The 12,500-nt window shown below is 37.0% G+C and overlaps 1 protein-coding gene across 2 annotated transcripts in view; it reads left to right on the top strand.

Annotated features, from left to right (window-relative positions):
- LOC144973413 (EF-hand calcium-binding domain-containing protein 6-like) overlaps positions 1–12,500 on the top strand; it is a 39,153-nt gene that overhangs the window by 6,060 nt on the left and 20,593 nt on the right. For both annotated transcript variants that reach the window (XM_078915844.1, XM_078915845.1), the window contains exon 3: positions 1,756–1,892. In XM_078915844.1, coding sequence (XP_078771970.1) covers positions 1,756–1,892 — 137 coding nt within the window. The remainder of the gene's footprint in view (positions 1–1,755; positions 1,893–12,500) is intronic.

Here is a 12,500-nt window from a genome sequence, read left to right as displayed (position 1 = left end):
CTCTCTCTCTCTCTCTCTCTCTCTCTCATACTCATAAATCTCAATTTCAGTTACGAGGCATGCTCGAGGCTACTCGGATTCTTTGTGGAGGTGGAGAGAGAGAGAGAGAGAGAGAGAGAGAGAGAGAGAGAGAGAGAGAGAGAGAGAGAGAGAGTAAGTCAGTCTATCTCAATTAAAGCCAAAAGTCTCACAGATAATTTTAATACCTAACTCCAATGTCCGAGAAGACGATAGATAGTACATACTTATGACTTATTGAAGAGGATTTCATTGGAGAGGATTTTAACCAACGGTTAGATTAATACAAGGATTCAATTATTCAAGCAAAAGTGATACTAAGCTGCTAGAAACTGTGGACTGTTAAAATTTATAAACAAAAGTTAATATCACAATAATAGCTTAAAAAACAAACAAACAAAAAAATCAAACACGGGACGTTTTGGACTCAAATCCCTTCTTCAGCCAGAAACAAAAATAATTTAAAAAACATAAATGCATCACTTAAAAACCAAATAGACGCCAGAGAATATCACCCTATAGATAATATGCACTTGGCTGAGAAACTCACAACATTGCCATCCGGAAGTATACTGGACCATCACACAAAACTATGTGTAACCTTAAACGTTTGTAGTCTGGTTAATACAGTTTTGTGAGAATTACTGATAAACGCGGATGGCAAAAAAAAAAAAAAAAACAATAACAAAGACATGAGTGACGTCAACTTCGATCTATCTATTTCATGATGTGCCTCATTCTGATCACATAATTTTACAAATTTACCAATAGCTCACGCCTACGTGAATATTTTTACACGTCTGACAATCTAACCTAATGTTTGATTTAACATTTTTTGTGTGAAAGAGAATGTTTTACGTTGGTTTTTAGAGACTACCTACGACAACAATGAAACCATACAAACGCGTGTTTAGACTACGTGCACATAATTGCAGCCCTGATAACCGAACGCGATTATTGATTTAACATTGTTATGATTGACAACATTTTGTATAGGATTGAGAGTACCTATTCTCATTACAACAATGAGACCATAGCACTTTGGGTTATAAGAAATGATATCGGCTCGCTTTGACACGTTGATAAAGGATAAATATTATTCAGCTCGTACACACACACAAAAAAAAAAAAAGAAAAAAAAAAAAAACAACAACCCAGAAATATACTGCAATCTTGCCTAATAATAAGTCTATGGTGGGAATATATTTCACCGGAAGTCTTGCGACAAAAGTCCGTGACGAATGTTGATAAGTTACTCAGTAGATTTATAGAGAATGAAGATGTCCAACCAGAGCCTTTCATCCTGCAAAACTGAACAAAACAAATTCTGCTTTGATTCAAGATCGTCATGGTATCTTCTCAAGTTTTGCTCGTGCCATAAAATTCCTCTTTCCTTCCCCATACTGGCGCTGCTCTTATGTTCACGATATAGATAGAATAAAATTGACGTCACTCAGCTCTTTAAATATTGTTCAGCCAGCCCTTTTTATGAGTAGTTCCCACTAAATTCTATCTATAAGCTGTCTATATTACACATAGTTTTGTGTGTCGGTGAGCTATATCCTACTGGCGGATGTTGTGAGTATTTTGGATAAACGCGTAGCATCAATATCATTACGTCAAAAGACAGTGTTCAATAAAACAAAATAATGCTGACGTGAATCTTTTAGTTTATATCTATAATCAAATAAACCAACAAATTGCTAAATTCCTTATTCCGTATTTATTTTCCCACAGTGCAACAGGCCGTGATAGCCGGATTAGTTTGAAAAACAAAGAGAACCACAACAGTCAGCCCATTGGGATCGAGAGTATTCCGGAAGGAGTAGAGGTCAAATATGGTGACCCCGCTGCTACCAGACTGCCAGTTTTCGGTAAAATACGTTTTTAAATATTTTACTTTGTTACGTAAACCAAGAATAATCCCATCTGTTTATTTAAAGGCTTTATCTTTTTTGTTTCCTCTCTCTTTTTATTCCCTTAAAAATGATTGCCCAATAACCTTTCACCTCTACAATTTTTTTCCCCGACGAGTATATATTTACAGGTCTGATAACCCAATATGTTTTGAGACCATTTTTGTAATGGAAATACTATCAAACCAACGCAAAACATACTTCATTACAACAAGCTTAAGTCAAGCCCATAATTTCGTTCGGTAATCAGACCTGCTGGGGGGTCCCGATAGCTCAGTTGGTAGAGCACTCGCTTCACAAGCAAAGTGACCGAGATCGATCCCGGGTGCATTCGATATTCTTTTTTTTATCTGACCTCCCCCCCCCCTCTGTCTACCCAGCAGTGGTTGGGTAGCTGGGTCTGTTAGATCTGACGGAAAGTACTTTGATAGCGTCCTATCCAAGGGGTAACAAGCAATTGCTATTGTCGGTTTCACGCTACATAAACCGGGATAAACTCCGGTTCCATGGGCCTGGTGGCTCGGAAGGACTACTTTTAATTTATCAGACCTACTAATAAGTTAAAGCCGATTTCAAACATTGTCGATTTCATTGCCATCATCCAATCTTACCTTGCTGGTACACAATGACACAGAGGTTGTTAGGATACCCGTAGTTGTGTGAACCGAAAATCCACTTTACAAATAATGTAGTTTTTGAATGATATTTAGTAAAAATATAACAAGCAAACACACAGGAAAACAAACAAACACACACAGTAACACACGCATATAGTTCTTCCCCCCCCCTCTAATACACATGCACTTTGGATATTATTTGTTTTCAATGTCGTAGTAGTGGTAGTAGTAGTAGTAGTAGTAGTAGTAGTAGTAGTAGTAGTAGTAGTAGTAGTAGTAGTAGTAGTAGTAGTAGTAGTAGTAGTAGTAGTAGTAGTATTAGTAGTAGTATTAGTAGTAGTAGTAGTAGTAGTAGTAGTAGTAGTAGTAGTAGCATATGGCTACACCTCCAAATTAATTTCGTCAACCCAGCTTCAGAAGTCTTCCTCCGCCCTAAGAACTGTTTCATATCCACCTGCAATTTAGTAACTGGACGGTGGAGACGATGTGATCGCTGGTCTCTGGGGCTGCCGACAGGCATCATTGTTCCCAAGTTTCAATCTGCACATATATTATTCAGTTCTGTCATGTCCTGTTAAGAGGCGATTTGAGGAAGTCCAGTATTTCCTGGCATTGTGGAACGCAGGCATTCTTTTGGTTGGATCTTTTATGATTTTTCCTCCTCTTGGTGCTTCCCTGTTCCACATTTCTCTTCCACGTTGAAGTCTACCATTTTATTCGGTGGAAAGGTCTTCCCGATTTGAGCCTTGTTGTTGAAGGTGCTCTCTTTATGATTATTTTTATAGGGGTGTTATTTGTGGCTTCATCAATTCTTGCATGCATCCTTTGATTTGAGTCTTGTCTTCTAAGACTTGGCGGTGCAATGCCGCTCAGTGTTGTGAGCCACTGAGTTGGAGTTGACTTGTTAAAGAATAAATCAATACATCAACAAAAATGAAAGCAGTATTCTCTCGAGGTGAACAAGGTGACAGATGGGGGTTTTAAATGACCAGAAAGAAAACTTTAAACACTTTCCAACTCCAGAGCTCTCTATGAAAATTGAACAGGCTGCTCAATATAACAATGCGTTGGGAGGACTTTATAGCAAAATAATAATTTAGATAATTAGTTCCTTGCTAGTACCGCCAATTTCAATGTCCAAGTTACCCCGGTTTAGGGTGTGCAAAATAAACGTTTTTTAAATAAATTATGAGTGTAAAACAGGCATTTATCAGTGTAGAGCACAGTTGACGATGATCGTTAAACGTTACACGATCTTTCCTGCAGCAACGATAAATCATTTCATACTCCAGACACTAACAGATGGTTTGTATCTAAAAATGTTAACGATAAGAGGGTTGGATACACAGTCACAATCAATTGTGCGGCTATGTGGTCTTGTGGTATGACACTCGCTTTCGGATCGGACGGTCCTGGGTTCGAGCCTCGCTCGGCGCATAGTTGAGTCCTTGGAAAAAGGCTCTTTACTAGCATTCTCTCACCGTACTCAGGTGTAAAATGAGTACCTGGTCGTTAATAGCGTTGTCTCTGTCGGAAAAAAAAAATTGTATTATCGCCTAACAGGCGTCTTGCCTCGTTCTACGTGTTACGTGTTGCTGTTGGTCAGGGACACTTTGTAAAGCGCTTTGAGCACGTTTAGTGGATATTGCGCTATGTAAAAGCTGAATTAAAAAAAAAGTGCAAGTATAAGACCGGTTCAAAGAATGCTCAGTCGGAAATTTTAAACTTTCAAATGAAGACAAAAATAAGTTTTGAAAAATAAAAATAATAGTAACCCCATTTCCTGTTGATTGACTGTACTTGGCATTCGCTTGGATTAATGACGTTTTATAAGCCAGGAGTTTGAACTATGTGCCTACAATATCTTCAAAGTAAATTTTTAATTATTTGTAAATACGAATCGCTTAATCGTGTTATTGTGAATTGTTATAACAGAAGACATTATGCTGCAATTGATTAAGGTGGCGCGTTTGAAGGGAGGAGGAAGGAGAGAGGAGGGGGGGGGGGGAGGGACAATATCTCTGAAATGCAATCAATGACCAGTGAGGCAGTCCTATCGATATATGGATTAAAGGCTATTTGGATTTGCTGGGACCGCGAAATTGGGAAACGTCAATTTTATCTTCCCAATAAGACGTTACATGGATCAGCACCAATGTCATGAAATGCTGACCTCGCTCTACGCTTTGATTTTCTTTCTTTGTACATGTCTACATTGGCAGCGTTGGGTTTCAGCCTTAATTTTAAGAAGAAGAAGAAAAAAAGTGCCTCAATATTACCCAATTCGTCTCAGCTATACATGGTTAATTGGCTATTAGCAATGGCTGATATTGAAAGAGTGGCTCATCTGTCTAAAGGGCAATTATCACGTGTGCCGCATGAAATTTCGATTCAAGCTTTCTGAAGAGGAATAATATAAAAGTCATTATGAGCGCATTGATTACGGTGCATATGGTGAATAGACGCTGTATAAATGTGAATATTTAACCCTTCCATATCGCACATCTTTATCGACAATCTCGTGTATATCGATTTCTTCTCGATTAGCCGACGTCAACCGCTTATAGTTTTAACTTCTTGGCTCCAAACTTTTATTGTGTATTACAGTATATTTATTGAATCCTGTTGGTGGCGGCCGCTGCCAAAATCATTATAACCGATACCTGCAGCGTTTGGCGTTCATAACACGTCGAGGGTTAACCATAACAAAACGATAACAATTAGGGGTCGCTGCCAATCATCGACTTGCTGGTCTTATTTAAACAGATCAATGTTGTGTGGGTTCTATCGTACTCTGGAAAAACATGTATTTAAAAATTTGGCCGGAAAACCCGTCCTTCAAATATCGATCGATTTAAATGACCCTCATCTTGGCAAAACCCCTCAAACCTGGGACTTCAAAGAAGACATCGTGAAGTCCCAGGTTTGAGAATTTTTGCCAAGATAAGGGTCATATAAATCGATCGATATTTGAAGGACGAGTTATCTGACCAAATTTTCAAATACGTGTTTTTCCAGAGAATGGAAGTTTTGCTGGATAGAGCGAAGCTCATAAGTCACTTTGTCTCAATTGCGCTGATATATCGTACCCCGAGCTGTCACCCGTTATCCAGCGTTACCAGGGAGCTGGGGAGAATGTAAAGAGACCCTTGTGTGTATTTCAGTTAGTGTAATAACGTCTGATTGCTCATTGTCTTAACTTGTGTTGTTTTGTCTTAGGTTAAATATGGCATGATATATTATAGATCAAATCGGGCTATTGTATTAATGTTAATCTATCGCTAAACAAATAATTCTAGTTAAAACACGATTGCGTTATTTCTGTAGTAAGTGTAATGTGAAGTTAAAAAAAAAATGTAATTCGATTCCATGAAATCGACGATTAGAATGAAGTTGACGTCACTCGGGTCTTTGTTATTGTTTTCTGCCATCCACGTTTATGAGATATTGTCACTTAACTGTATTATCCAGATTATAAAAGTTCATGGTTACTCATAGTTTTGTGTGTCGGTCCGTTATACTTCCGGATGGCAATGTTGTGAGCTTCTTAGCCAAGCGCATACTATCTATACAATACAATACAAAACCTAATAAGAGCTAAAGTAGACCAGTAGTCTGCCCTTTGGTGCCCTATCACATTGATAAAACAAAGAAACTGATATATGTATTAGTAAGACATAACGTACAGGATATCAATCATAAAACAAACATATATATTACTCATCGAATTCAAACTTAGGGTGATCTAATTCCTTATCAACACAATTATTAAAAACGTTGAGATTTCTCGCAGTTCTTGAAGAGGCGTGGAGAGAGGGTCATTGGTTTCTTTAATACTGTAATAATTATATGATAATATACAGTACTAATATAATATAGGTAGGTCTGACATCCGGACTCAATTATGGGCCTAGTCAAATATTGTAATGGACAATATTATTATTATTATTATTATTATGATTATTATTATTATTATTATTATTATTATTATTATTATTATTATTATTATTATTATTATTATTATTATTATTATTATTATTATTATTATTATTATTATTATTATTTTTATTAATACTATTATTATTATTATCATTATTATTATTATTATTATTATTATTATTATTATTATTATTTATTATTATTATTATTATTATTATTATTATTATTATTATTATTATTATTATTATTCGCCAAGCGGATTATGTTGAACGAAATTAATTAGACGTGTATATCTATTTCGTGTCACTTGTAAAAGTCATATTTCCTCTTGGATACTGAACCTCCAACGAGTTGAGTTGGGTCTATATATGAGTAGGGTTCTTTGCTCTCGGGGGCTGAAAATAAATGTATTCTGACTATCTCTGTTACTAATCATTCGTGCTTTGGTTTGATTGCGGAAAGACAAGACTCGTTGAACGCTCTTGGTATAAAACACTACTTTAATCAGGTTCCGACAGCTCAGCTGGTAGAGCACTCACTTTACACGCAAAGGGACCGAGATCGGTCCCAGGTAAAGTCGACATGTTTTACGACTCCTGGCCAACAAGCAGTGGTTGGGTAGTTGGGTCTGTAAGATCTGGCGGAAAGTACTTTGATATAGACTTGCGTCCTATCCAAAGGGTAGCTAGCAATTACTATTTTTCCATTTCACGCTATAGAAACCGAGATATACCCCGGCCCCACGGGCCTAATGTCTCTGAAGTACTACTTAATCAGTATAAAAGAAACCAATGAAGTATTGCGAGCTATAATACTGGAAAAACTACCTGCTGTTGTTTTTGGGCCCGATTATGAACACACTGGAATTACTATTCCAACTTATTGACAATGCTTTCAATGAGACCCAGGGGCAATGTAACGGCTGAAACCCACGTTCTACCTCGAAACAAAACAATAATTTATGTACACAACAAACATTTATACAAACGTATTGATAGAAACATGCTACAGTTGCCAGCCACACACGTAGTGATAAAGGCAGAGGGTCGATAAAATCTATAGCGGATAGAAAGGAAACCCATTGAAGACATTCACAACCTGAGGTGTGCATTGCAATTGACCACTTGTCTTACCCTTTTCTCTACGGCACGACCCCCCCCCCCCTTTCCCCTCCCATTCTCCCCTCTCATTTTCTATTATTCTATGTTCGTTTTCATCTCGCTCACTACCTCTTTTTATTCTAATATATATATATTCTCTCTCTCTCTCTCTCTTTTTTTTTCTTTTCTCTCTCTCTCTCTCTCTCTCTCTCTCTCTCTCTCTCTTTCTATTTCCCTACCCCCTCTCTCACTTTCTTTTGTTGGCTTCTTCTTCTTCTTCTTCTTCTTCTTCTTCTTCTTCTTCTTCTTCTTCTTCTTCTTCTTCTTCTTCTTCTTCTTCTTCTTCTTCTTCTTCTTCTTCTTCTCCACCACCACCAGCTCCTCGTCCTCCTCCTTCATCTCACATCACTCAAATAACTTTTTTTTACACCTTAATTCTCTCTCTTTCTCTCTCTCTCTTTCTCTCTCTCTCTCTCTCTCTCTCTCTCTCTCTCCCTCTCTCTCTTTCTCTCCCTCTCCCTCTCTCTCTCTCTCTCTCTCTCTCTCTCTCTCTCCTTCTGTATCTTTCACTTTGTTTCCTCTTTTTACCCCACCAACTTCTAACTCTCTATTCCCTCCTTCCCCACCTCTCTCTAACACACATCAGACTACACAAAGACTACCACATCAGCCATTAATGCGAGTACACATCCAGATTTCTTGAAGCAGAACTCCACTTCAGAAAGGTCCAAACACAAACGTACAATCGTGGCAACCAAACAAATAATTAAACAAAAACAAGAAAGAATAAAAAAAAAAAAAAAAAGAAAAAAAAAAAAAGAAAATGGAGCTTTTATATAGCGCGATATCCTCTAAACTTACTCAAAGCGCTTTACAAAGGGTCCCTGGCCAACAGCAACACTTCATATGTAGCACGGGACATGACGCCTGTTAGGCGATATTACAATATTTTTGGACAGAGACAACGCTGTTAACGGCCAGGTACTCATTTGGCACCTGAGTACGGTGAGAGAATGTGAGTGAAGAGCCTTTTCCAAGGACTCAACTATGCGCCGAGCGAGGCTCAAACCCAGGACCTTCCGATCCAAAACGAGTATTATACCACTAGACCACATAGCCGCACTAATAAACCAACCGTCTAAAAACTCCTCCACCCCCCCCCCCAACCTCCCAAAGAATAAACAAATTAATGGGTGAAAAAAAATCAACAATAGTTAGATTAAGCAAAACTAAATCAAACAGCACTGTCGTAAAAGAATTGGGAAATATCATTAATAATCCTCGCCAATCCTTCAAATAAAATTTGCCCGAGGATATAAGACTTTCCTTGCTAAGTGTTGAAAGCTATAAAAGCGCCTTTAAGCCATAGCGATTCCTTATTTTTACCCAAGCCAGTGGTGTTGAGATGGCGCGCTTAAAAATACATCAATAATTTGAGAAATCCAGAGCCATGAAATAATCCTAGCTATATTTAATCACTTTATAAACATAACACTAAAACAAATAATCATTATGTTATCAAACATGAAAAAGTAGCTGAATCGCACAACGAAGTAAAAAGTGCTGACTTCATGGGTGGGCTGCGCTGCGCTGTGTGGCCTAGAGCAAGTCATCTCGCCCTAGCTCAAATTGCAGTGATTCACTGCGGCTGACGCCTGGGATATTCCAGTCTTCCCTTGGAATAGACCTAGAGACAAATTTCCCCTATGGGATGAATAAAGCAAATTTGTTTATTTATTTGTTTTTAAACAACATCTTCAAGACTTCATCGTCCACAAAAAAAATAAAAAATAATTGATTGATTGATTGATTTATTTACAATCTGTCTTTAAAAAAAAATCGGTCAGGAAATCGTCATTATCACACACAGAAAGTAGCTGAATCGCTCAATGAGGGAACCTTTAACTCCTGTAGGCGGTACCATTGCCTTTCATTCATATATCAAAGTTGTTAAGATAATAATAATAATAATAATAATGAAAAAGGATCATAAACTCAGAAAAAGACACGATAAGAAATGTGTTTATGTTAGAAATCGATTTTCTATCACAGGATTTTTTCCTTGCCTGTGTGTTTCTTTGCTACTTCCTCCCTCTATTAAAACCTCCGATCTCCTCCACGTTATGTGTCAAGTCGTGCGGACGTGGAGTTCCCCTCCCCCCCCCCCCCCACCCCACCCCAACCCTCTCCCCCCCCCCCCCCAGTCAATTGACGCCGTATAAATACCACACAATGATAAACTTTAAAAATCACTCCGAATCCAATGAACCGTTTCCACTTCTACATTCCGTTACAATTGATAGAAGTCATATCAGTTGACGAGATTGCGTGCATGCAGTCTTTTCAAATCTATTCAATTGCTTTGCCTCAGTTATAGAGATTTTATATACTTGGCTTCTTTGCCAGATACGCTGTACTTAGACAGAACACACTTTTTTTTTCAATTTGGCCAGAAAATAATAATTTTAAAAAATCAAACAATACAAACCAACTTTACTTCATCTATCGATAAATTTAGACTCGTAAATAGTTAATAAAAAAAAAAAAAAAAAAAAAAAAAAAAAAAAACAAGAATAATCCCAGGACGTCTCCGATATGATTAAAAAAAAAAAGTCTCGGGTGAAAATATTATGTTTTTGGACAAGTTAGTAGTATATCTCAATTTATTGATATCTGAAGAAAAACATTTCTGGCCAAATTTAGAATAAAAAGTGTTTTGTCAGTGTATGGCAGAGTTGCTTGTAGTGATTTTAAAAAATTATATTACTATTATTGTTAATCGAAGATTGTCTATGATTGGATACAATGACAACTATGACAATAACATTGCCTGATTTTATAATGGTTTCCAGTGCCCCCGAGGAGTGTTGACACGCAAAGCTTAATATATTATATATATATATATATATATATATATATATATATATATATATATATTTATATATATTTTATATATATATATATTGTTTATTTGAAAGAAATAAAAGCAATAAGAAGTTTACTGTTGTAACACGAAAGTCCCAGGTTTGAGAGTTTTTGGCAAGATGAGGGTTATTTTAATAGGTCGATATTTGGAGGATGGGTTTTCTGGCCAAATTTTTAAATACGTGTTGTTTTTTTGAGAGTACGGCAGTGTAGCATTAGATACAATCGTTATACTGTCATCAGACCTGCCTACCTGAACTTGAAAAAAAAATCGTAGTTTTCTGGGGTTTTAACATAGTAGACACTAGAATTACAAGTATAAATTACCAATTTATCATTAATATGTTAAAATATTGCTTTTAACTCCCTTATAGACTAGCTACGTCAACAAAACTTGGTTTTCAAGAAGGTTTATTGAATCAAAGATCTTTATATAATTGTCTGTTTGGAGCCAAAAATCTGTAGTTCTACGAAATTTTCGTAGTGTAGGCAGGTCTGCATAATTGAGCGTTTGCGTTGTGCTGCCGTTGTGAGCTAGAGACCCGGCACATTCGTCTTCGACTTTTATTTTCTTGTCCGAGTTTCTTCAGGTAGATAGTCTGCAATCCAAGGCTGTAGACACTGTTTGTCCGAGGGGAAAGGTCAGGGAGAGGGGGGCTGTCGATATTGTCTGGCCTCTATCCCATTATGGCTGAACCTGCTGGTATAGATAGAATGCGCTTGGCCAAGGAGTTCACAACATTGCCATCCGGAAGTATAACGGACCTACACACAAACTCTGTGTAACCATGAACTTTTATAGTCTGGTTAATACAGTTTAGTGAGAACAACTCACAAACGCGGATGGCAAAAACAATAACAAAGGCCTGAGTGACGTCATCTGCATACTATCTATAACCCTCCGGATCAAGCAAGGTGCTCAAGCCACCACGCCACTGTAAGGAATGGACTTGTGGTGGGAATGCTTATTAAATAATTTATCTATTTTACTTAAATTATTTTCATAATGCTGCCGTGGTTATGAATTGTTCAGCGGGTCCGGTGTGTACTTCTACTTCGTAACTCTGAGAGCCCAAATTGTTACGGTTTCATTGTTATAATATCCACTCGGTTGTGAATAAGTAACTGCCTATAGATAGTATGCGCTTGGCTAAGAAGCTCATAACATTGCCATCTGGAAGTATAACGGACCAACACACAAAACTGTGTATATCCATGAACGTTTATAGTCAGGTTAATACAGTTCAGTGAGCATTATTCAGAAACGCGGATGGCAAAAAAACAATAACAAAGACCTGAGTGACGTCATCTTCGAACTATCTATAGACAAAAACTGAACCACTCACCTATTGGACGGAAAATAAAGAAAAGGAATTGGGGCTGGCTTGGCCACATCGTCAGGAAGCCTGGAAATGATATAATATTTATTTTAATAGAAATACTCTCAAACCAACGCAATCTAAATTCCATAACAACAATGTTAAATCAAGCATATAATTGCGTTAGCTTACCAGACCTGCAAATATAATGTATTATGTTCAAGTAGAACGAGGCCAATTAATAAAGAATTATGAAACAAACCAAGAAAAAAAAAAAACAAAAACAAAAGGAACAACAATCTTGTTACATGCTACAGTATATTAAATGATTTACTGAAATTGTTGCATTGAAACAGCAATTAAATTCTTTCGACTGATATTTTCTCCTCCGTATTTCTATTCAATCAGTAAACTCAGTTGATACAATGCTATGAAACAAACCAATAAAATACAGCATTTTAATCAACATGTAATTTTATCAACTCGTGTTTCGATATTTGAAAAGGAAGGATCAAAGAGGCAAATAACATGTTATAATTATAAATCCGTTAAAAATAAAATCGATAACTTATCGCGAGTTATCACAAAGGCAGTCAGAATATATTATTATCTCCCTTGAAGCCACAGGCTAGTCTAAACAAATGTAGCGTTGATATTTGGGTATTG

Source organism: Berghia stephanieae, chromosome 5, assembly GCF_034508935.2.
Source record: "Berghia stephanieae isolate SIO BIC M18660-M18661 chromosome 5, UCSD_Bste_1.3, whole genome shotgun sequence".
Classification (NCBI taxonomy): domain Eukaryota; kingdom Metazoa; phylum Mollusca; class Gastropoda; order Nudibranchia; family Aeolidiidae; genus Berghia; species Berghia stephanieae.
This window is presented reverse-complemented; position numbering and strand designations above follow the sequence as displayed.